This window comes from Lucilia cuprina, chromosome 3, assembly GCF_022045245.1.
Source record: "Lucilia cuprina isolate Lc7/37 chromosome 3, ASM2204524v1, whole genome shotgun sequence".
Lineage (NCBI taxonomy): Eukaryota > Metazoa > Arthropoda > Insecta > Diptera > Calliphoridae > Lucilia > Lucilia cuprina.
This window is the reverse complement of record NC_060951.1, coordinates 4707134-4726783: the sequence shown is the minus strand read 5'-3', so window position 1 is coordinate 4726783 and position 19650 is coordinate 4707134. Positions and strand designations below refer to the sequence as shown.

The 19650-nt window shown below is 27.4% G+C and overlaps 1 protein-coding gene and 1 long non-coding RNA gene across 2 annotated transcripts in view; one reads left to right on the top strand and one right to left on the bottom strand.

Annotated features, from left to right (window-relative positions):
- The window catches only part of LOC124418732 (luciferin 4-monooxygenase-like), a 17537-nt gene extending 16238 nt beyond the window's left edge, over window positions 1–1299 (bottom strand). Inside the window, exon 1 of the mRNA XM_046945950.1 lies at window positions 715–1299. Coding sequence (XP_046801906.1) covers window positions 715–1018 — 304 coding nt within the window. The 5' untranslated portion in view covers window positions 1019–1299. The remainder of the gene's footprint in view (window positions 1–714) is intronic.
- Window positions 1300–5892: 4593 nt separating this feature from the next.
- The window catches only part of LOC124418829, a 15576-nt gene continuing 1818 nt past the window's right edge, over window positions 5893–19650 (top strand). The window contains exon 1 of the long non-coding RNA XR_006940247.1: window positions 5893–6253. This is a non-coding gene — a long non-coding RNA (uncharacterized LOC124418829). The remainder of the gene's footprint in view (window positions 6254–19650) is intronic.

Sequence of the window (19650 nt, the reverse complement as noted above, 5' to 3'; positions counted from 1 at the left end):
GTCTATAGTCTAGTCTAGTCTATAGTCTAGTCTATAGTCTAGTCTATAGTCTAGTCTATAGTCTAGTCTATAGTCTAGTCTATAGTCTAGTCTATAATCTAGTCTATACTCTTATTACTCTTTTGTCTGGTCTATGTTCTTTTCCATAATCTATTCTATAGTGTAGTCCATAGTCGCGACTAATTTAGATTAGTTTCTAGGTCTGATGCTTTATTTCTCCTCATTTGGCCTAAAAATTTCATCAAATCCTCTAATCTTTTGTTTATTTACTTTTTTTTTTGTTCAAATAAGTATTTTATCACTTAATACGTTTATTAATGAAATCTTATCTTAGTTTTTTGCTGTTGCTGCTTAACATTTCAATTATTACTTTTACACAATTATCTATTCAGATTATCTTTTATATAGTTTTTTTAAGTAAAAATAACCTACAACAACAATATGTTTACGTTGAGCTCCATATAGATAATGAAGACAACAAAAAAAATGTATTATGAATTATTGTATTAAAGTTTTATTGAATTGCTGTGAAAAAAACAGCTTCTAAATTGAAAAGTATCTCACGATTTGATTAAGTAAAAACTTAGTGAAAAAGAAATATGAGATATTTTCTTTTGAATTTTTTTGAAATTGAGATCAATTGGGAAAAATAAAACAAAATCAAAGAGATTTGAAAAATATATTAGAAATTAATTAAAAAATAGTCTTTAAGACTTACCGTTGCCACATTATTTTCCCATAATTTAAAATCACGCCAAACATATTTGTCCAATGACACATTGGGTATGATTGTGTTCTCAAAGGGCGATGTCTTGATATAACCTTCTTCGTGGGAATAGTGAAGAAATTTATCGCCTTGATTATTTAAATTGGTTTCACCGGAGACAGCCGCATTCTGTTGTTTATTATTGCTGTTAAATGAACGCGTTAAAGAGATGCTGCTGCAGCTGCTGGTGTTGGTTGCAGTTGGAGCACGAAACAATTGCGAAGCTAAGCGTACAGTAGAGGAACGCATCATGTTGTTAAAAATAACCGTTTTTCGTTTTTCGAATTCAAACACTTGGTTTTTTGTTATTTAAAATATTTATTTTTTTGTAAATGTTAACACTTTATTTTTATTAAAATAAAATTTCTTTTTTTATAAATTTATTTTTTAAGTTATTTCAAAAAATTTACTACCGCAGTCTTCAAAAGTCTAGAGCAGACTGAAAATTGTATAAAAATTTGTTACGATCTTCCACCAGCGCAAATGTTTATGCTGTTTTTTCTTCTCTATATTGTTTTTGTGAAACTTGTTTACTATAACAACAACAACAACAACAACGATAACAAAATCTCAATTAAATACAAAAACAAAAGTGTGGCAGGCAGCAAGCAAGTCCCTCATTCACTCTATCACTGTGATGACTGTTGTTTTCTTTTTTTACTACACTGTTTTTTGTTTTTGCTTTATTTATTTTTGTTTACTTTTTTTATTTTTATTATCTTGATTGCTCTCTGCCTCGCTCACTCTCTTTTAGTGTTATATTTTCTCTCTCTGTTTTCATTTCTTTACTTTTGATCAGACATGGAAAAGTTGGTTCTATTGTATATTTCGAAAGTCTAATATATAGTCTAGTCTATAGTCTAGTCTGTAATCTAGTCTATAGTCTAGTGTATAATCTAGTCTAACGTCAAGTCTATAGTCTACTCTGTAGTCTTGTCTAAAGTCTAGTCTGTAGTCTAGTCTATAGTCTAGTCTATAGTCTAGTCTATTGTCTAGTCTATAATCTAGTCTATAGTTTAGTCTATTGTCTAGTCCATAGATTAGTCTATAGTCTAGTGCAACGTCTAGTCTTTAGTCTAGTCTTTAGTCTAGTCTATAGTCTAGTGTAGTCTATAGTCTATTTTATAATCTTGTCTATAGTTTAGTTTGTATTCTAGGTTATAGTTTATTCTATAGTCTAGGCTATGGTCTATTCTATAGTAGTGTATGTTTGCCGATCCTGGGTCTATAGTCATGTCTATAGTCTAGCCTATATTATAGTTTATAGTCTAATCTATACTATAGTCTGTTGTCTAGTCTATAGTCTGTTCTATAGTCTAGACTATAGTCTTGTCTATAGTCTAGCCTATAGTCCAGTCTATAGTTTAGTCTTGTCTATTGTCTAGTTATAGTCTAGTTTGTAGTCTAGTCTATAGTCTAGTCTATAGTCTAGGCCATAGTCTAGTCTATAGTCTAGGCCATAGTCTAGTCTATAGTCTAGTCTATAGTCTAGTCTATAGTATACTCTATTGTTTAGTCTATGGTATATTCTATATTTTAGTCTATAGTCTAGTCTATAGTCTATTCTACTCTATAGTGTAGTTAGTTGTGTTGACTATAATCTATTCTACATGCTAGTTTATAGTCTAGTACATAAATTATCACAATTTCATAAATTCAATTTTCCATGCCTGACTCTGACAGCTCCTATTTTGGTTTACCGCCGTGCATTACACTGCGAAAAATACAAGCGTGATTATTATCTTAATTCAAAGTAAATATTTCAATCTTATCAATTTTTTCGCTAAGAACAAAGTCTAGTTGTGTTTGCTACAAAAATTTATTTGTATTTGCAAAATAAAATAAATTTTATTAACAAAATAACAAATTTAATCTTTAATTTTTGATTTTATTTAAAAAAAAGAAATAAAAACAAAACACATTTCTTTGTTTGGTTCATTGCTTTATGGCATCGAAAGAGTGTCTATTGACGTCAGTGAAAAAGACAGAAAAATTATAAATAAAACATTTGGAAAAGTATGTCAGTATTTCAGCAAGATCTCATGAACAAGCCGGATTTAATAGAATGCAATGAAATTGGTATAATTTTAAAGGCTAAAAAGTAATAAAGACCCAAGAAGGCCATAAAAATAAATTACTATTTTCTGTAAATAAAAAAGGTATAAAAACATTTCTTTCAGTGCATTTAAATATGCAGAATTTTCTTTTATCCCTCTCTTTATCTGTTTTTAGCACTTTTAGATCATATTTAGCAAATATTTTCGGACACCATTTTATTGTGTTCTAATAGGTAAACGTAATGGCAATTTATTTAAGAAATTTTTATTTATCAAAAAAACTTTTAATTAAAATAAATAATGATGAAAAACATTGTATTTATTGCAAACTCATTGGGTTTGAAAACCTCTGGTTGACTGCTTTTATGCACTAACAAATTACTAATGTTTTGTAAATTAACGTAAACTGTGGGAAAGTTGCCGAAAAGGAATGCAGCATGTGTGGCCAGACCTGGAAAATTTGTTAAACATATCCACGAACTTTTAGTTTAGTTAGTTACTAGTTCCATTCTCCATTCCATTCCATTAGTTAGTTATTTAGTAAGTTAGTTAGTTAGTTTGTTAGTTAGTTAGTAAGGTAGTTAGTTAGTTAGTAAGGTAGTTAGTTAGTAAGGTAGTTAGTTAGTTAGTTATTTAGTTATTTAGTTAGTTAGTTACCTAGCTCCTAGTGTATAGTCTAGTATATAGTCTAGTCTACAGTCTAGTCTATATCCTAGTTTATTGTATAGTCCATAGTCTAGCCTATAGTCTAGTTCATAGTCTAGTCTACAGTCTAGTCTATGGTCTAGTCCATAGTCTAGTCTATGGTCTAGTCTATAGTCTTGTCTATGGTCTAATCTATAGTCTAGTTTATAGTCTGGTCAATAGTCTAGTCTATAGTCTAGTATATAGTCTAGTCTATAGTCTAGTCGATAGTCTAGTCTATAGTCTAGTCTATAGTCTAGTCTATAGTCTAGTCTATAGTCTAGTCTATAGTCTAGTCTATAGTCTAGTCTATAGTCTAGTCTATAGTCTAGTCTGTAGTCTAGTCTGTAGTCTAGTCTATAGTCTAGTCTATAGTCTAGTCTATAGTCTAGTCTATAGTCTAGTTAATTGTATTGACTATAATCTATTCTACATGCTAGTTTATAGGCTAGTCTAAATCTTAGTCAAGAGTCAATAGATGATAGTTTATAGTCTAGTACATAAATTAGCACTATTTCATTAATTCAATTTAGTTAGTTAGTTATTTAGTTAGTTAGTTAGTTAGTTAGTTAGTTAGTCAGTTAGTCAGTTAGTCAGTCAGTTAGTAAATAAGCTACATTCTCCAATTGAATGATATTAAAAAGTAAATAGAACTTCCCATTCCTGATCATAAACTTTGTTTTACACCTTTAAAAGTTTTAACACCTTTAACAGCTGTTAACATAGGCAATTTCGTTTAGTTGGTTTCTTACTTCAATGAAATGTTAATAATCACTCTCAATTCTTGTTCCTTAACATTAACTTCAATTCTGTTAATTAACTCTTGCTGTTAAATTTAACACTATTTCCCTCAACACTTTTACTTCATATACTACATTCTGATTGGCAAGTGCAGCAATTCCCGCCGAAAGTTTTCAATTATAACAACAAACATGTACAAAAAACCAACATCACCGAAACCGACACGACAAAACAAGCAAACGAATGTAACAACGAGTACATTAAAATTATATTTTTTTCCGAGCAATTTTATTAAATTTGTTAATTCGTAATTTTTAACTTTATTTATAAACACTTTAATGATAACACACTACTATTTTATCAACTATTTGTTAACATTATTAACAAATCCAAACAATAACAATTCCTTTAACAATAGCACTTTTTAAAAAAACAAACTCCCAAACAAACCATTCAACGTAAAGATTAAATAGAAACTAACCATTATTAACAGCTTGCTAGTAAAAATTTGGTGTTAACTTTAATAACACAATAACAACGTAAAGCGTCAATGTTAGTTGTTGAAGGTATTTTATGTTTCTTAAAGGAAGTCGCTTAACGCTTTAATTATGTTTCATTACTTGATCTAATGTTTTTTTTCTTTTAGTAACAAAGAGAAAAACACATATATACTCTCTCTCTCTTTCTTAAGAAATCAAAATTACATACATATATATGTATGTATGTAATTAATATGTTTTTTATTAGCACTAAATTAATTAGCTCCCCTTATTATTGTTTAACTTAAAACACAATTGTGTTTATTTACATGTTTTAGTTGTTGTTGTTGTTGCATTTGTTAGTGAAATTTATGATTTTGATAAAAATTCATCATATCTGATTTGTTTTTGTTGCATTCGTTTTTATTATTTTGCTCAACTTCATCAAAAGTGCAACAAACAGCCAGACATGGAAAATTGAAATTTTAAAATAACATACATTCACACTACAATGTCTACTACATATTATAGTCTATAGCCTATTCTAGTATAGAATCTATTTCATAGAATATTTTATAGTCTAGTTTAAGTTCTAGATTCTAGACAATTGCCTAATGTAAAATCTAGTAGATAGTAAAGTGTGAATGGTAATTATTCAAAATTTCAATTGTCCATGTCTGGCTTTTGCACTTTTGAAGAATTTTAGCAAAATAATAAAAACAACTGCAACAAAAACAAATGAATTGTGATGAATTTTAGCAATATAATAAAAAAACAAATGCAATAAAAACATATAAAACATGTAAACAAATACAATTGTTTATAATGTTAAACAACAATTAGGAAAGCTAATTAATTTAATAATCCTCATAAAACAAACACAAATTATTTACATACATATGTTTGTACATAAGTATGTACATATATTTGTTTTGTTAAGAGAGAGAGATGTTTTCACTTTCTTCTCTTTGTTACAAGACGAAAAAACCATTGACTAGGCAGAAGTAAACATAATTAAAACGTTAAGCGACTTTATTTACGAAACATGAAATATCTCTAAAAACTATCCTTGCTGCTTAACGCTGTTGTTGTGTTTTTTAAAGTAATAGCAAATTTGTTGTGGGGAAGCTGTTAATTGTTAGTTTCATTTAAATCTTTATATTAAACGGTTTGTTCGGGAGTTCGTGGTTGTTAAATGATATTGTTAAAAGAATGGCTTTGATATTGTTAATAATGTTAACAAATAGTTGTTAAAATAGTGTTGTTGTAATCATTAAAGTGTAAATAAAGTTAAAATTTGTAAAATCTACTAAAATTTGCTTAAAAAATTAAAAAAAGAAGCCTTTAAAATTAGCTTTACTCGTTGTTTTTTTTTACATTCGTTTGTTCGATTTATCGTGTCGGCTTTTTTGTTGCTATTTTTTCACGTGTTTGTTGAATGAATGACTTTTTAGTGCGTGTTTGTTGTTACTAATTTCACACTTTCGGTGGTAATTGCTGGACTTTTTGGTGGCAATCAGAAAATGGTAAGTAAAATAAGAAATGTTTATGGAAATAATGTAAAACTGCAACAGCAAATTTAAGGGAATTAAACTTAAAGTTAATAGCAAGGAACTAACTATGTATGTAACTAACTATGTACTTAATTAAGTGCCTAACTACTTAATTAACTAACTACAAACCTTAGTGTTGTTATTTTAATAAATTTAGCATAAAGTCAATAACAATAAATGTAACAAAACCAAACATGATTGTTTTTTTTTTTGTGCAAAACAATAAGAAGTGCAGTTATTTTTTTAATTCATACAAAACAAACACACATTATTTGCATACATATGTTTGCATATTTGTTTATCTCTATTGAGAGAGAGTGAAGGATTGAGTAAGTGTTTTTATTTTCTTCTCTTTGTAATAAAAAAACATAAGACCACTTAGGGCGGGTTTTTCAGATAAAGATAATCTTCATTCTTTAGTTAAACCTAGTTTAATACATGTTTTGTGTTTTTCAGTAAATAGTAACGTTACTTATTATCTTAGTTTAACTGAGCGTACTTGGCCAATTAAACTCAAGTTATAAGTGAGAAAACACAATTAACAAAAACAATAAAACAATGATTTCGGAAGAACAAAAACTTGATATTTTATGTAAATTGCAATTTTCTGTTTTGTTTTGTTTTATTTATTATTGTTTTAAATGTTTATTTAACATTTTTCCAAAATTTTCCATTTTACAAAAGTATTGTTTGCAAAAAAACAGCTGTTCATTGTTTATGTTTTTGAGTAAAAACTTGGCAGTACTAACAAAGATAACTGAGCTTAAATCTAAAACTGAAAAACACAATCATCGGTTAAAGTCCGCCAAAATCTGTTTCGAGTTTAATCTAACAGCAAGTTAAGCTTAGTTTAACTGAGGAGTAAGAAACCCGCCCTTACTAAACCATAATTAAAGCGTTAAGCGTCTTTATTTTCGCAACATGAAATAACTCAAACAATTAACATTGCCGCTTAACGCTGTTATTGTGTTAGTTTAGTAATCAACAACAAATTTGTGGAGGGAAGCTGTTAATGGTTCTTTGTAAACTTCACCTTAAACGGTTTATTCGGGAGTTTGTAATTAAAAAAGTGTTTTTGTTAAAGAAATTGTTTTTGAAATTTATTAATAATTAATAACTATTAGTTGTTAAAATAGTGTTTTTTTAATCACTAAGTTAAAAGTTGCAAATTAAGAAATCTATTAGAATTTGTTAAAGAAAATAAAAAAGAAGCCATTAAATTTTGGTTTACTCGTTCTTTTGTTACATTCGTTTGCTGGTTTTATCGTGTCGGCTTTTTTTGATTGTTGTTGCTGTTGGTTGACTTTTTTTCTTTGACCGTGTGTTGGTTGTTATTGTTCTTAAACACTTTCAGCGTTAATTGCTGGACATTTTGTTGACAATCAGAAAAATGGTAAGTGAAGTTAAAAATGTTTATGGAAATAGTGTAAAAATTAACAGCAAGTCATAGTTAACAGAATTAAAGTCAATGTTAAAGAACAAGAATGGGGAGTTATTATTAACATTTCATTGAAGTAAACTAAACTTAATTGACTATTTTAACAGCTGTTACATATTTTTGTTTAACAGTTTTCAGCACTGTTATTGTTGTTTATTTTTTGCTTTTGCTTCCTGTTCTTTTTTTTATTAAAAAAGGGGGCCTGTCGCTCAGTCTCTCTCTCTCTCTTTAATCATTAAGTTTTAATGTAACAATACATTTTAATTGTGTTTTCCAAAAGTCAATGATCGTTGCCAGTTGCAATGAATAAATTAACAGGTTTTTTAGTACAATAACAATAACTTTTGTTGTTTTTTTAACAAAATTCTATAAAAAGAAAATAATAACAATAATTAACATCACAAAGCCGGCGGCCACAACAACTACAATACATTTCTACCCACAATTTAGTTACTGCACTTAGTTAATAATTATCAATGTACAATTAGGTAATGATCATTAACAGTTTATATTCAAGTTATTATGTTATTTAGTTTTCTCTTGCTTTTGTTGTTGTTCTTCTTCTTGATTTGTTTACAAATTTTATAAACAAAGTATGAAATTTATTTTGAGCATAACTATGTTTGTTTAGGTGTTTTTTTTTTGTTTTGTGCAAGTTTCTTGCTGTTTTTGGACTTTGTACTTATGTTTTTTTGTTGTTGTTGTTGTTTAAAAAACTGGTTGTTTATTAAGTACTGTTGGGGCGAGCTTAAAGAAATGTTATCACAAGTTGTTTGTCATTGTTGTTTTGGAGGGAGTATATGAAAATACATATGTGTGTATGTATTTATGAAGTTGTAGTTGTTATTTAATTGATGCTTGTTTTGTTTGGCATTAAAAAAAGCCATGGAATGCTTGATTTTGAATAAAGAAATAAAGCAAAGATATTGCAAATTATTCAATAAAATTTTATAAATACAAATATAAACCTCATTTTTTGTTAATAAATTGTTAATGGAGTATGTTCGAAAAATTCGAAATTAAGTTAAGTTCAAAGTTTCAAATTTCGAACGTAAAGTTCGAAGTTTTATAAAATGTTTAAAACTAAGCATTTCTTAAAAAATTTATATTTAAGCTTTTCCTAACAGTTTTTGTCCATAATTTACATCGAAAATTTTGAAATTAAGTTCGAAATTCGAAAATGTGTTGTATTTGAATGTCAAAATTGCGTTAGTAAAGGTTTAAAACTATTTCTATGTTGATAATTAAAAAATTTTGAAAAATTTTTGTTATATTCGAAAAATTCGAAATTAAGTACGAAAATTTTCAAAAACGAAAAACAATGTGTAAAAATACATTTTTCTTAAAGAAATAAGTTTTTCGATATTTAAAAACTAGTTTTTGAGTCGTTTTTGCAATGTTCGAAAAATTCGAAATTAAGTTCGAAAATTTTCCAAATTTAAAATTGAGCTATTTTAATGTAAAATTTTATTATAAACGTTTGGAAAACGTTTTATCATCAATAAATAAAGAAATAAAGCCAGTTTTGCAATGTTAGAAAAATTCGAATAAAGTTCGAAAATTTTTGAAATTCAAAAATACACTAATTTTGTGTAAAATTTTATAATTAACGTTTAGAAAACGATTTATTATCAATAAATAAAAATTTAAAACCATTTTTGCTATGTTCGAAAAATTCGAAATTAAGTTCGAAAATTTTGGAATTCAAAACTGACCTATTTTTCAGCGAAATTCTATAGTTAACGATTAGAAAACGATTTATCATCAATAAATATAGATTTTAAGCCATTTTTGTTATGCTCGAAAAATTCGAAATTAAGTTCGAAAATTTTGAAATTCAAAACTGACCTATTTTTCAGCAAAATTCTATGGTTAACGTTTAGAAAACGATTTATCGTCAATAAATAAAGAAATAAAGCCATTTTTGCTATGTTCGAAAAATTCGAAATTAGGTTCGAAAATTTTCAAAATTTAAAAACTCGCATTTTTAATGTAAAATTTTATAATTAATATTTAGAAAACGATAAATAAAGATTATAGTTCATTTTTGCTATGTTCGAAAAATTCGAAATGAAGTTCGAAAATTTTCGAAATTCAAAATTACGCTCTTTTTTGTAAAATTTTATAATTAACTTTTAGAAAACGATTTGTCATTAATAAATAAAGATTTCAACCCACTTTTGCTATGTTCGAAATATTTGAAATTAAGTTCGAAAAATTAAAAATTTAAAAAATGTCAAAATTAACTTTTTAATCAAAACTATTAAAAACAGCTTTTTAATACGATTTTTTTATTATAAACATATTTTTAAGAAAAAACTTTTAAAACAATTTCGAAAAATTAGAAAATTTTGAATATAATAAATGTTCAAGCTGTTTTTCAAAATTCAAAACAACTTTGCTTGACTTTTTAATATAATTAAGCATTACATTTCATGTCTAGTTTAACGTAAGGTCACTTTTAACCCCTGTCTGCCTGTCCCCTTTCATTAACCTTGTTGAATTTTATATTTCAAGCATAATTTTTTTTTTATAAATTTTCACAGTTTTTAAGTCAATTTTGTAACAAAACCAAACAATTTCATTCTTCACCAATTTTTTTTAGTTTCTTTAAATTTTTTACCAAATTTAAACTACCTTCACTTCTAATTTAAACAATTTAAACGATTTTTAAAAATTTTATTTTAAATAATTTTTTTCCGTTCTTTTAAGAAACCTTTCAAATGGCGCAAAATTTTCTAATACACTAAACTGTAAATCTTACTTAGTTGATGGGGGGGGTTCTAGTAAAACCACCCTTCCTACCAAACATTCTTTAACAAAACACCCACCACACCCTCCTAAATCAGTTACAAACAATATCAAATCGTTTGTCTGTCTATCTAACAACTCATACGCATACTCTTAACCCCCTCCCCCTCCTTCAACAAGCAAAAGCCACGTTATCACAAAGTCTTAAAGAATTTGTGTTCCAAATAACTTTACAAAACATATTGACACTCAGTCAAAAAGTGTTTACAAACAGTTTGTTGGTGTAGATACTGAATCAACACATCCCACTATGTTTTCTTCTGATTCTGGTCACATATGATTTCTATTCTGTAATGGCTGGATGGATGAATCAAAACATAAACCTCTTGGAGGGATGGTTGGTTGTATGGAAAACAGATGTCTTTTAAGGCGCATGGCTAGTTTTAAATTAACGAAAATTTTATGTTAGTGAGACTACTTAATAAAAGATGGCAGCATGTGTCAAAAAAAATGTTTAGAGATTGACAAAGGTGACCAGAAGTAACAAATTTTATATGCAAATTTTACTCTTACGAAAAGTTTCAAAGTTTATAATCTATAGTCTGATCCATAGACTCTAGTCTATAATTCTAGACTATGGTCTAGCCTATAGTCTAGTCTATGGTCTAGTCTTTAGCCTAATCTATAGTCTAGTCTATGGTCTAGCCTATAGTCTAGTCTATAGTCTATTCTTTAGCCTAATATATAGCCTAGTCTAGTGTGTACCTTACAGTGTAGTCTACGGACTAGTCCACAGTCTAATCTATAGTCATACAGTTTATAGTATTGTCTAAAGTTAAGAAATAGAACAGAACTAGAACAGAACTAGAACAGCACTAGAACAGAACTAGAATAGAACTAGAACAGAACTAGAACAGAACTAGAACAGAACCAGAACAGAACTAGAACAGAACTAGAACAGAGCTAGAACAGAACTAGAACAGAACTAGAACAGAACTAGAACAGAACTAGAACAGAACTAGAACAGAACTAGAACAGAACTAGAACAGAACTAGAACAGAACTAGAACAGAACTAGAACAAAACTAGAGCAGAACTAGAGCAGAACTAGAACAGAACTAGATCAGAACTAGAACAGAACTGAATTAAAACTGGAACAAAATTTCAACTGGAACAGAACTGAAACTACGACAGAACTTAAACTAGATTAGATCTAAAAAAGAACAAGAAGTATGCTTCTTAGTTTTTTTTTTAAACCATTCACAATAGTTTTTCTTGATTCCCTTTTAAGGACCCATTTGTTTTCCTTAATTGAACAGCTGTTTCCCTAACTCACCACTTATTACTCCAAAAGGAAGACTAAATATAAGAGAAAAGAGTTTAAAACTCTCAGCCACTGTTGCTTCAATAAGAAAACATGCGCCTAAAACTATACACTTAACTAGCAAACACACACACACAAACCCTGGCCGGTATGCAATATTTCTTTACTTCTTATATTAATGTGTGTTGCTTTTATAGTGTTTTTACTCATGTTTTTTTTTGTGTTTAACTTTCGCAGAGACATTGTCATTAGAGAAATTTGTAACACTTTTGTAGTCTACTTTTAGGTGCGTGTTGAAGCATAACGTAAGCGCGTGATGAAAAATATATAAAGGAAAAAAATAATATAGAAAAAAAAATACAAGGAAAAAAAGTGTAGAAAAAAATATATATGAAAGAAAAATTTATGAAAAATAATATAAAAAAATTATAAAATTCAAATAAAAAAGAAATTTAATAAAAAATATTAAATAAAAATAAATTTTAATAAATTAAAAGCTGCTTTACAAAAAGAAAAAGTAATTATTTTGTTAAATTATAAAATTTATTTTAGTTTTTCGTTTTTTTTAGGAAAAAAGGAAAAGTTTTTTTTCAGTAAATATTGTGTAATAAAAGTGAAAATCTAGTATTGAGTAAAAAGAAACACACAACGTAAAGTTTTGCTTTTCAAAAAACGAAAAAAAAAAAAATTCACTACTTCTTATACACACTCATACAAATAAAAAAGAAATATATCCTACAAACACATTTGTTTTTTTTTTCTACAAGTTAAAACTTTCAAAAGGAAAATGTTATAAAATGAAATGAGAAAAAAAGTAAAAAAATAAAACCCTAACTTATGCGTGTGGTGGTGAAAATGAATTTTCCTTTAATTTGTTTGAATAACTGTTTTAACTTTATGGAAAATGTGTGTAAAATGTAAAGAGTGCGTGTTTTCGAAATAGTATGCGTAAAAAAAAAACTATATATAATATTCATATTTCTTGCTAATATATAGTATATGAATGTGTCACACTACTTCTACAAATGGATTAAAATAATTCACAACATGTTTCTCTAACCACAACCACAGGGAAAGAAACTCCATCATCACCACAATAGAACTTGTCCAAAACACTTCCAGTGCAAAAATTTTAACGAAAAATAATTTAAAATCTCTAAAACTGTTAATAATGACTTCTTGCAATTTAAACACAATTTCGAAATTTTGCTCTAGTTCTGTTCTAGTTCTTTTCTAGTTCTGTTCTAGTTCTTTTCTAGTTCTGTTCTAGTTCTGTTCTAGATCTTTTCTAGTTCTGTTCTAGTTCTGTTCTAGTTCTGTTCTAGTTCTGTTCTAGTTCTGTTCTAGTTCTGTTCTAGTTCTGTTCTAGTTCTGTTCTAGTTCTGTTCTAGTTCTGTTCTAGTTCTGTTCTAGTTCTGTTCTAGTTCTGTTCTAGTTCTGTTCTAGTGTTCTGTTCTAGATTCTGTTCTAGTTCTGTTCTAGTTCTGTTCTAGTTCTGTTCTAGTTCTGTTCTAGTTCTGTTCTAGTTCTGTTCTAGTTCTGTTCTAGTTCTGTTCTAGTTCTGTTCTAGTTCTGTTCTAGTTCTGTTCTAGTTCTGTTCTAGTTCTAGTTCTGTTCTAGTTCTGTTCTAGTTCTGTTCTAGTTCTGTTCTAGTTCTAGTTCTGTTCTAGTTCTGTTCTAGTTCTGTTCTAGTTCTGTTCTAGTTCTGTTCTAGTTCTGTTCTAGTTCTGTTCTAGTTCTGTTCTAGTTTGGTCTGTTCTAGTTCTGTTCTAGTTCTGTTCTAGTTCTGTTCTAGTTCTGTTTAGTTCTGTTCTAGTTCTGTTCTAGTTCTGTTCTAGTTCTGTTCTAGTTCTGTTCTAGTTCTGTTCTAGTTCTGTTCTAGTTCTGTTCTAGTTCTGTTCTAGTTCTGTTCTAGTTCTGTTCTAGTTCTGTTCTAGTTCTGTTCTAGTTCTGTTCTAGTTCTGTTCTAGTTCTGTTCTAGTTCTGTTCTAGTTCTGTTCTAGTTCTGTTCTAGTTCTGTTCTAGTTCTGTTCTAGTTCTGTTCTAGTTCTGTTCTAGTTCTGTTCTAGTTCTGTTCTAGTTCTGTTCTAGTTCTGTTCTAGTTCTGTTCTAGTTCTGTTCTAGTTCTGTTCTAGTTCTGTTCTAGTTCTGTTCTAGTTCTGTTCTAGTTCTGTTCTAGTTCTGTTCTAGTTCTGTTCTAGTTCTGTTCTAGTTCTGTTCTAGTTCTGTTCTAGTTCTGTTCTAGTTCTGTTCTAGTTCTGTTCTAGTTCTGTTCTAGTTCTGTTCTAGTTCTGTTCTAGTTCTGTTCTAGTTCTGTTCTAGTTCTGTTCTAGTTCTGTTCTAGTTCTGTTCTAGTTCTGTTCTAGTTCTGTTCTAGTTCTGTTCTAGTTCTGTTCTAGTTCTGTTCTAGTTCTGTTCTAGTTCTGTTCTAGTTCTGTTCTAGTTCTGTTCTAGTTCTGTTCTAGTTCTGTTCTAGTTCTGTTCTAGTTCTGTTCTAGTTCTGTTCTAGTTCTGTTCTAGTTCTGTTCTAGTTCTGTTCTAGTTCTGTTCTAGTTCTGTTCTAGTTCTGTTCTAGTTCTGTTCTAGTTCTGTTCTAGTTCTGTTCTGTTCTAGTTCTGTTCTAGTTCTGTTCTAGTTCTGTTCTAGTTCTGTTCTAGTTCTGTTCTAGTTCTGTTCTAGTTCTGTTCTAGTTCTGTTCTAGTTCTGTTCTAGTTCTGTTCTAGTTCTGTTCTAGTTCTGTTCTAGTTCTGTTCTAGTTCTGTTCTAGTTCTGTTCTAGTTCTGTTCTAGTTCTGTTCTAGTTCTGTTCTAGTTCTGTTCTAGTTCTGTTCTAGTTCTGTTCTAGTTCTGTTCTAGTTCTGTTCTAGTTCTGTTCTAGTTCTGTTCTAGTTCTGTTCTAGTTCTGTTCTAGTTCTGTTCTAGTTCTGTTCTAGTTCTGTTCTAGTTCTGTTCTAGTTCTGTTCTAGTTCTGTTCTAGTTCTGTTCTAGTTCTTTTCTAGTTCTGTTCTAGTTCTGTTCTAGTTCTGTTCTAGTTCTGTTCTAGTTCTGTTCTAGTTCTGTTCTAGTTCTGTTTTAGTTCTGTTCTAGTTCTGTTCTAGTTCTGTTCTAGTTCTGTTCTAGTTCTGTTCTAGTTCTGTTCTAGTCAGTTCTAGTTCTGTTCTAGTTCTGATCTAGTTCTGTTCTAGTTCTGTTCTAGTTCTGTTCTAGTTATGTTCTTGTCCTGTTCTAGTTTTGTTCTAGTTCTGCTCTAGTACTGTGCTATTTGCTAAGAAAGTAGCATTTGGCCGTCTACCCTTCTTATATTTTCCTTAAAATTTGACTTTGAGGCCTCTTTTCCATTATTTTCTTTGTTTTTTTTTTGCTTATTTCTCATTGTACGGTGTTTTTGTTTTCCTTTTTGTCTTGGAAAAACAATAATATTTATTTGTTATTGTCAACATCGTTTCCCTCTCCTTTAAGTAGTCCAAACCCTAAGCTAGTATAAGTGATTTAGATGATTGTATATATTTTTGTTTCAGCCAATATTAGATTGTTAATTTTGTCTACATCTCTTTTACTTTAAATGATATTTTTATGATAATTTAGAAAAATATATTACAAGAAAAAAATAAGCATTTAAAACTGGTAGAAATAAAGGTCATTTTTAGTGAATGATGGAATTATGAAGATTTTATTGATTTTGTAAGGAAAGTGGCAGATTTCTCTAGATGTTGTTATAAATTGGAATTATAATGTGAAAAAGAATTTAGCAATTTAAGCAATTTTTGGCGAATTTATAAAAAGTACCAAAACAAAGAAAATTATCTAAAAATCGTTTAAAAACTTTAATGTAAACAAGACAAGTACTTTTTGGTTTTAACATGAATTATAACTACTCCAATGTAAAACTTATTTATCAACCCTTTTTCTTGTTGTAATGAATTTATTGACAGTTTAACATTTAAATCTACAGCTGGGACCATATTGTCTAAGAGCAAGCAGAAAGGGGGGGAGCAAGCGCTATAGGTCCCTTGTCAACTTGTAATTTTATTAACATTTCTTTCTAGGCTTTTGCTTTCGACTATGTCCAAGTGCTCTTTCAGCCTGCTTGCCTGACTGACAGCCTATATCTATGCTAAACATTTTATTATATAATTTCTTGTGTTTTTATATTAAATTGTAAGTCTTGTATTAAATACATTATTTCTAAGGCTTCTAGCACATACATTTCTAAACAAATGTCGTATTTTCATTAAACATTAGACAAGGAATGAAAACGCTTTTATAGATAACGCAATTTCGGTTTTTTTTTTTGCAAAAACAACAATGAGGACTAGAACAAAAAAACAGGTGTCAATTTAAATTAAGGTCTTTGTTGTTTATTTTCTTATATTTTTTTGTTGCTAATTAGCGTAATTAAATTGATAACTTTTTCATACAGACTAAACTGAATGAATATAAAAGAAGCAAATGAAAGGAAATAAAATTACACTCAATGGTCTGAACAACATAACAACAAAGGATGTTGTAATTAGCACTCACTCTACCTGTAACCCATACTGCTTTACTAAGTCATAAATCCATTAATAAACCCTTAAAAAAGTAAACAAACTTTTCTTTTTTTTTTTTTGTTTTAGTTTGTAATCATAATTTTATGATAAATTATTCCAGTTTTGTTTTCGTAACTTCATATTTTCGCCTTAGGGTTTCCGTTAAAACAATTTCCGGTTTCCGTTTTATGCTTAATATCGTAAAAACTAACAAAGTCATTAAGGACAAAACACTGAGATTTGCAAGCCAAAAAGGTTTACATTTCAAAATTATAAAGTTCCTGCCTATAAAAGGAAATTGTAAAAAAAGTAGTAGAAAAAGTACTTTTTTTGTTTAAAAGTTTCTAAAAAACTAAGAAGTATTAATATTTTTAGTTATTTAAACATTTCTAACTAAAAAATTAAAAAAATTTCTTAAAATAAAAATAGTAGTAGAAAAAGTACTTTTTGAAAAATGTATAAAATGTAGCAAAAACATTGTTGAAATCATCCTAAAACTCTATAAAAGTAAAAATCTATAAAATTTTGCATAATTTAAAAATTTTTAAAAAAGTAGTAGAAAAAGCACTTTTTGAAAAAAGTACAAAAAATGCAGAAAATCATAAAAATACTAGATAAACATTATAAGCAAAGTTTCCATTACTTTTTATAACAAAAAAGTACAAAAATTCCTCAAAATAAAAATAGTAGTAGAAAAAGTACTTTTTGAAAAATTTATAAAATGTAGCAAAAACATTGTTGAAATCATCCTTAAACTCTATAAAAGTAAAAATCTACAAAATTTTGCATTATTTACAAATTTTTATAAAGGTAGTAAAAAAAGTACTTTTTGAAAAAGCACTAAAAATGTAGAATATCATAAAAAATACTAAATAAACATTATAAGCAAAGTTTCTATTACTTTTTTTTTTATCAAAAAAGTACTTAAATTTCCAAAAATAAAAATAGTAGTAGAAAAAATACTTTTTGAAAAATGTATAAAAACATTGTTGAAATCATCCTAAAACTCTATAAAAGTAAAAATCTACAAAATTTTGCATAATTTACAAATTTTTAAAAAAGTAGTAGAAAAAGTACTTTTGAAAAAAAGTATTTTAAATAAAATTTAAGCAAAATTTCAATTAAAAAGCCATAACTTACAATTTTATATAGTTTTTATGAAAAAATTTCAAATTTTACGAAATTTAAAAAAAGGTAGTAGAAAAGTACTTTTTTTAAAATGGTACGAAATTTGCTGAAAAGATTAAAAAACTTGTTAAAAACATGAATAACATAATAAAATTCTGAATTTTTGACTATTCAGTGGAATTTTTAAAAAAAGTAGTAGAAAAAGTACTTTTTTTAAAACAAATATTTTAAGGGAAATTTTTGGAAAAATTTTAATAAAAAGTAAGAAATTATGTTTATTTTGATGTTTTAAGCAAAAAAAATCCTTGAATTTTTAGTAGTAGAAAAAGTACTTTTTTAAAAAGTATCAAATATGTATGGAGAAATATCCGAAATTTATTTTAATTAAAAAAAAGTATGGTTAGATAACCGATTTGACAAGTTTTTGGGGTTTTTTAAATAGTAGTAGAAAAAGTACTTTTTGTAAAAAGGGTTATTTAAAGGAAATTTTGATGAAAAAGTTTTATAAAAATGTAATAAACTTAAGAAATATGAAGTTTTTAAAGAAAATTGCAAACATTTTAAGAAATTAAAAAAGTAGTAGAAAAAGTACTTTTTGAAAAATGTGCTAAAAACCAGAAAACAACTGTTTAAAATAAGTAAAATACAAAGAAATTAACAATTTAGCTTAGTTTTGGAAAATTTTAAAATAGTAGTAGAAAAAGTACTTTTTTAAAAAAGTACTAAATACCAGAAAACTGTTTAAAATAAGTAAAATACAAAGAAATTAACAATTTAGCTTAGTTTTGGAATATTTTAAAATTGTAGTAGAAAAAGTACTTTTTTTAAAAAAGTACTAAATACCAAAAAAACTGTTTAAAATAAGTAAAATACTAAGAAATTAACAATTACGCTAAGTTTTGGAATATTTTAAAATAGTAGTAGAAAAAGTACTTTTTGAAAAAAGTACTAAATGACTTACTAGTACTAAATAAAACTGTTTTAAATAAGTAAAATACTAAGAAAAATACAATCTTGCTAGGATTTGGAAAATTTTAAAATAGTAGTAGAAAAAGTACTTTTTTAAAAAAAAAGTACTAAATACCAGAAAACTGTTTAAACTACGTAAAATACTAAGAAATTAACATTTTTGCTGAGTTTTGGAAAATTAGTAGTAGAAAAAGTACTTTTTTAAAATTAACAACTTTTTAAAAGAAATTTTAAGTTAATTAAAATTCTATTCATTTTTATACAAATTCCCTTAGTATTTCATATTAATTATGACCTAATTTAAGCCTTATAACTCCCAAAAACGTAAACAAAAGCCATTTAATGGAAAAAATAAGAAATTCTCTGGTGTAGCAGAGGAAAAAAACAAAAATTAAAATTATTCTCATAAACTGCCTCAACATGACATTTGTTGAAACATGCAGCGAGTAATTTTTTTTTTTGGTATTTTTTTATTTTTCTTTTCTTTTGCGCTTCCACTTCAGTTGTAGTCAGTTCATTTAATATTAGCCCAACAAAAATCCCTGGAAAGGTTTTTTTTTTCAACATAGACACCATTACAATTGTAAGTAATATTTAAAATGTTGTTTTTTTTTTACAATTACAATTTTTAAAAAAATGATTACGCTTTCCTGCCTCCTCCCATTAAGATAGTTGAAAATTTCACTTTAAAAAGATTTAACTTGAAAAGTAATGTCTGTTTTATACAAGAATTTAATAATAATCCAAGGAGACTTTTCATGCGGTGGATTTTTTATTACTTTTTATTTCTTTGGTTCCTTTTGTTTCAAAATTTCTGTCCAAAAAGAAAGCAAAAGAAACTGAGAAAAATTTAATAACATTCCAGAGTTAAAAGTGAAACACGAAGTATACGGTTGCTTTAAGGTATTGTTGACAGCTCTGCTGAGAGATGTCAGAAATGAAAAGTAGAAATTAACATAATATTGTTTAAATTAAAAACAGCCGAAAAGTAGGCTGTAATTTAAGTGGCAAAAAAGACAAAAAAATTTTTAAATTAAAAAAAAAAAAAGAAAAATTGGAAAATTCAACTTTTTAATAAAAAGAGTAGACCTTCTATAAAAAGAAGTAGAAATACTACTTTTTAGAAAATTTAAATCTATCTATCTATCTATCTATCTATCTATCTATCTATCTATCTATCTATCTATCTATCTATCTATCTATCTATCTATCTATCTATCTATCTATCTATCT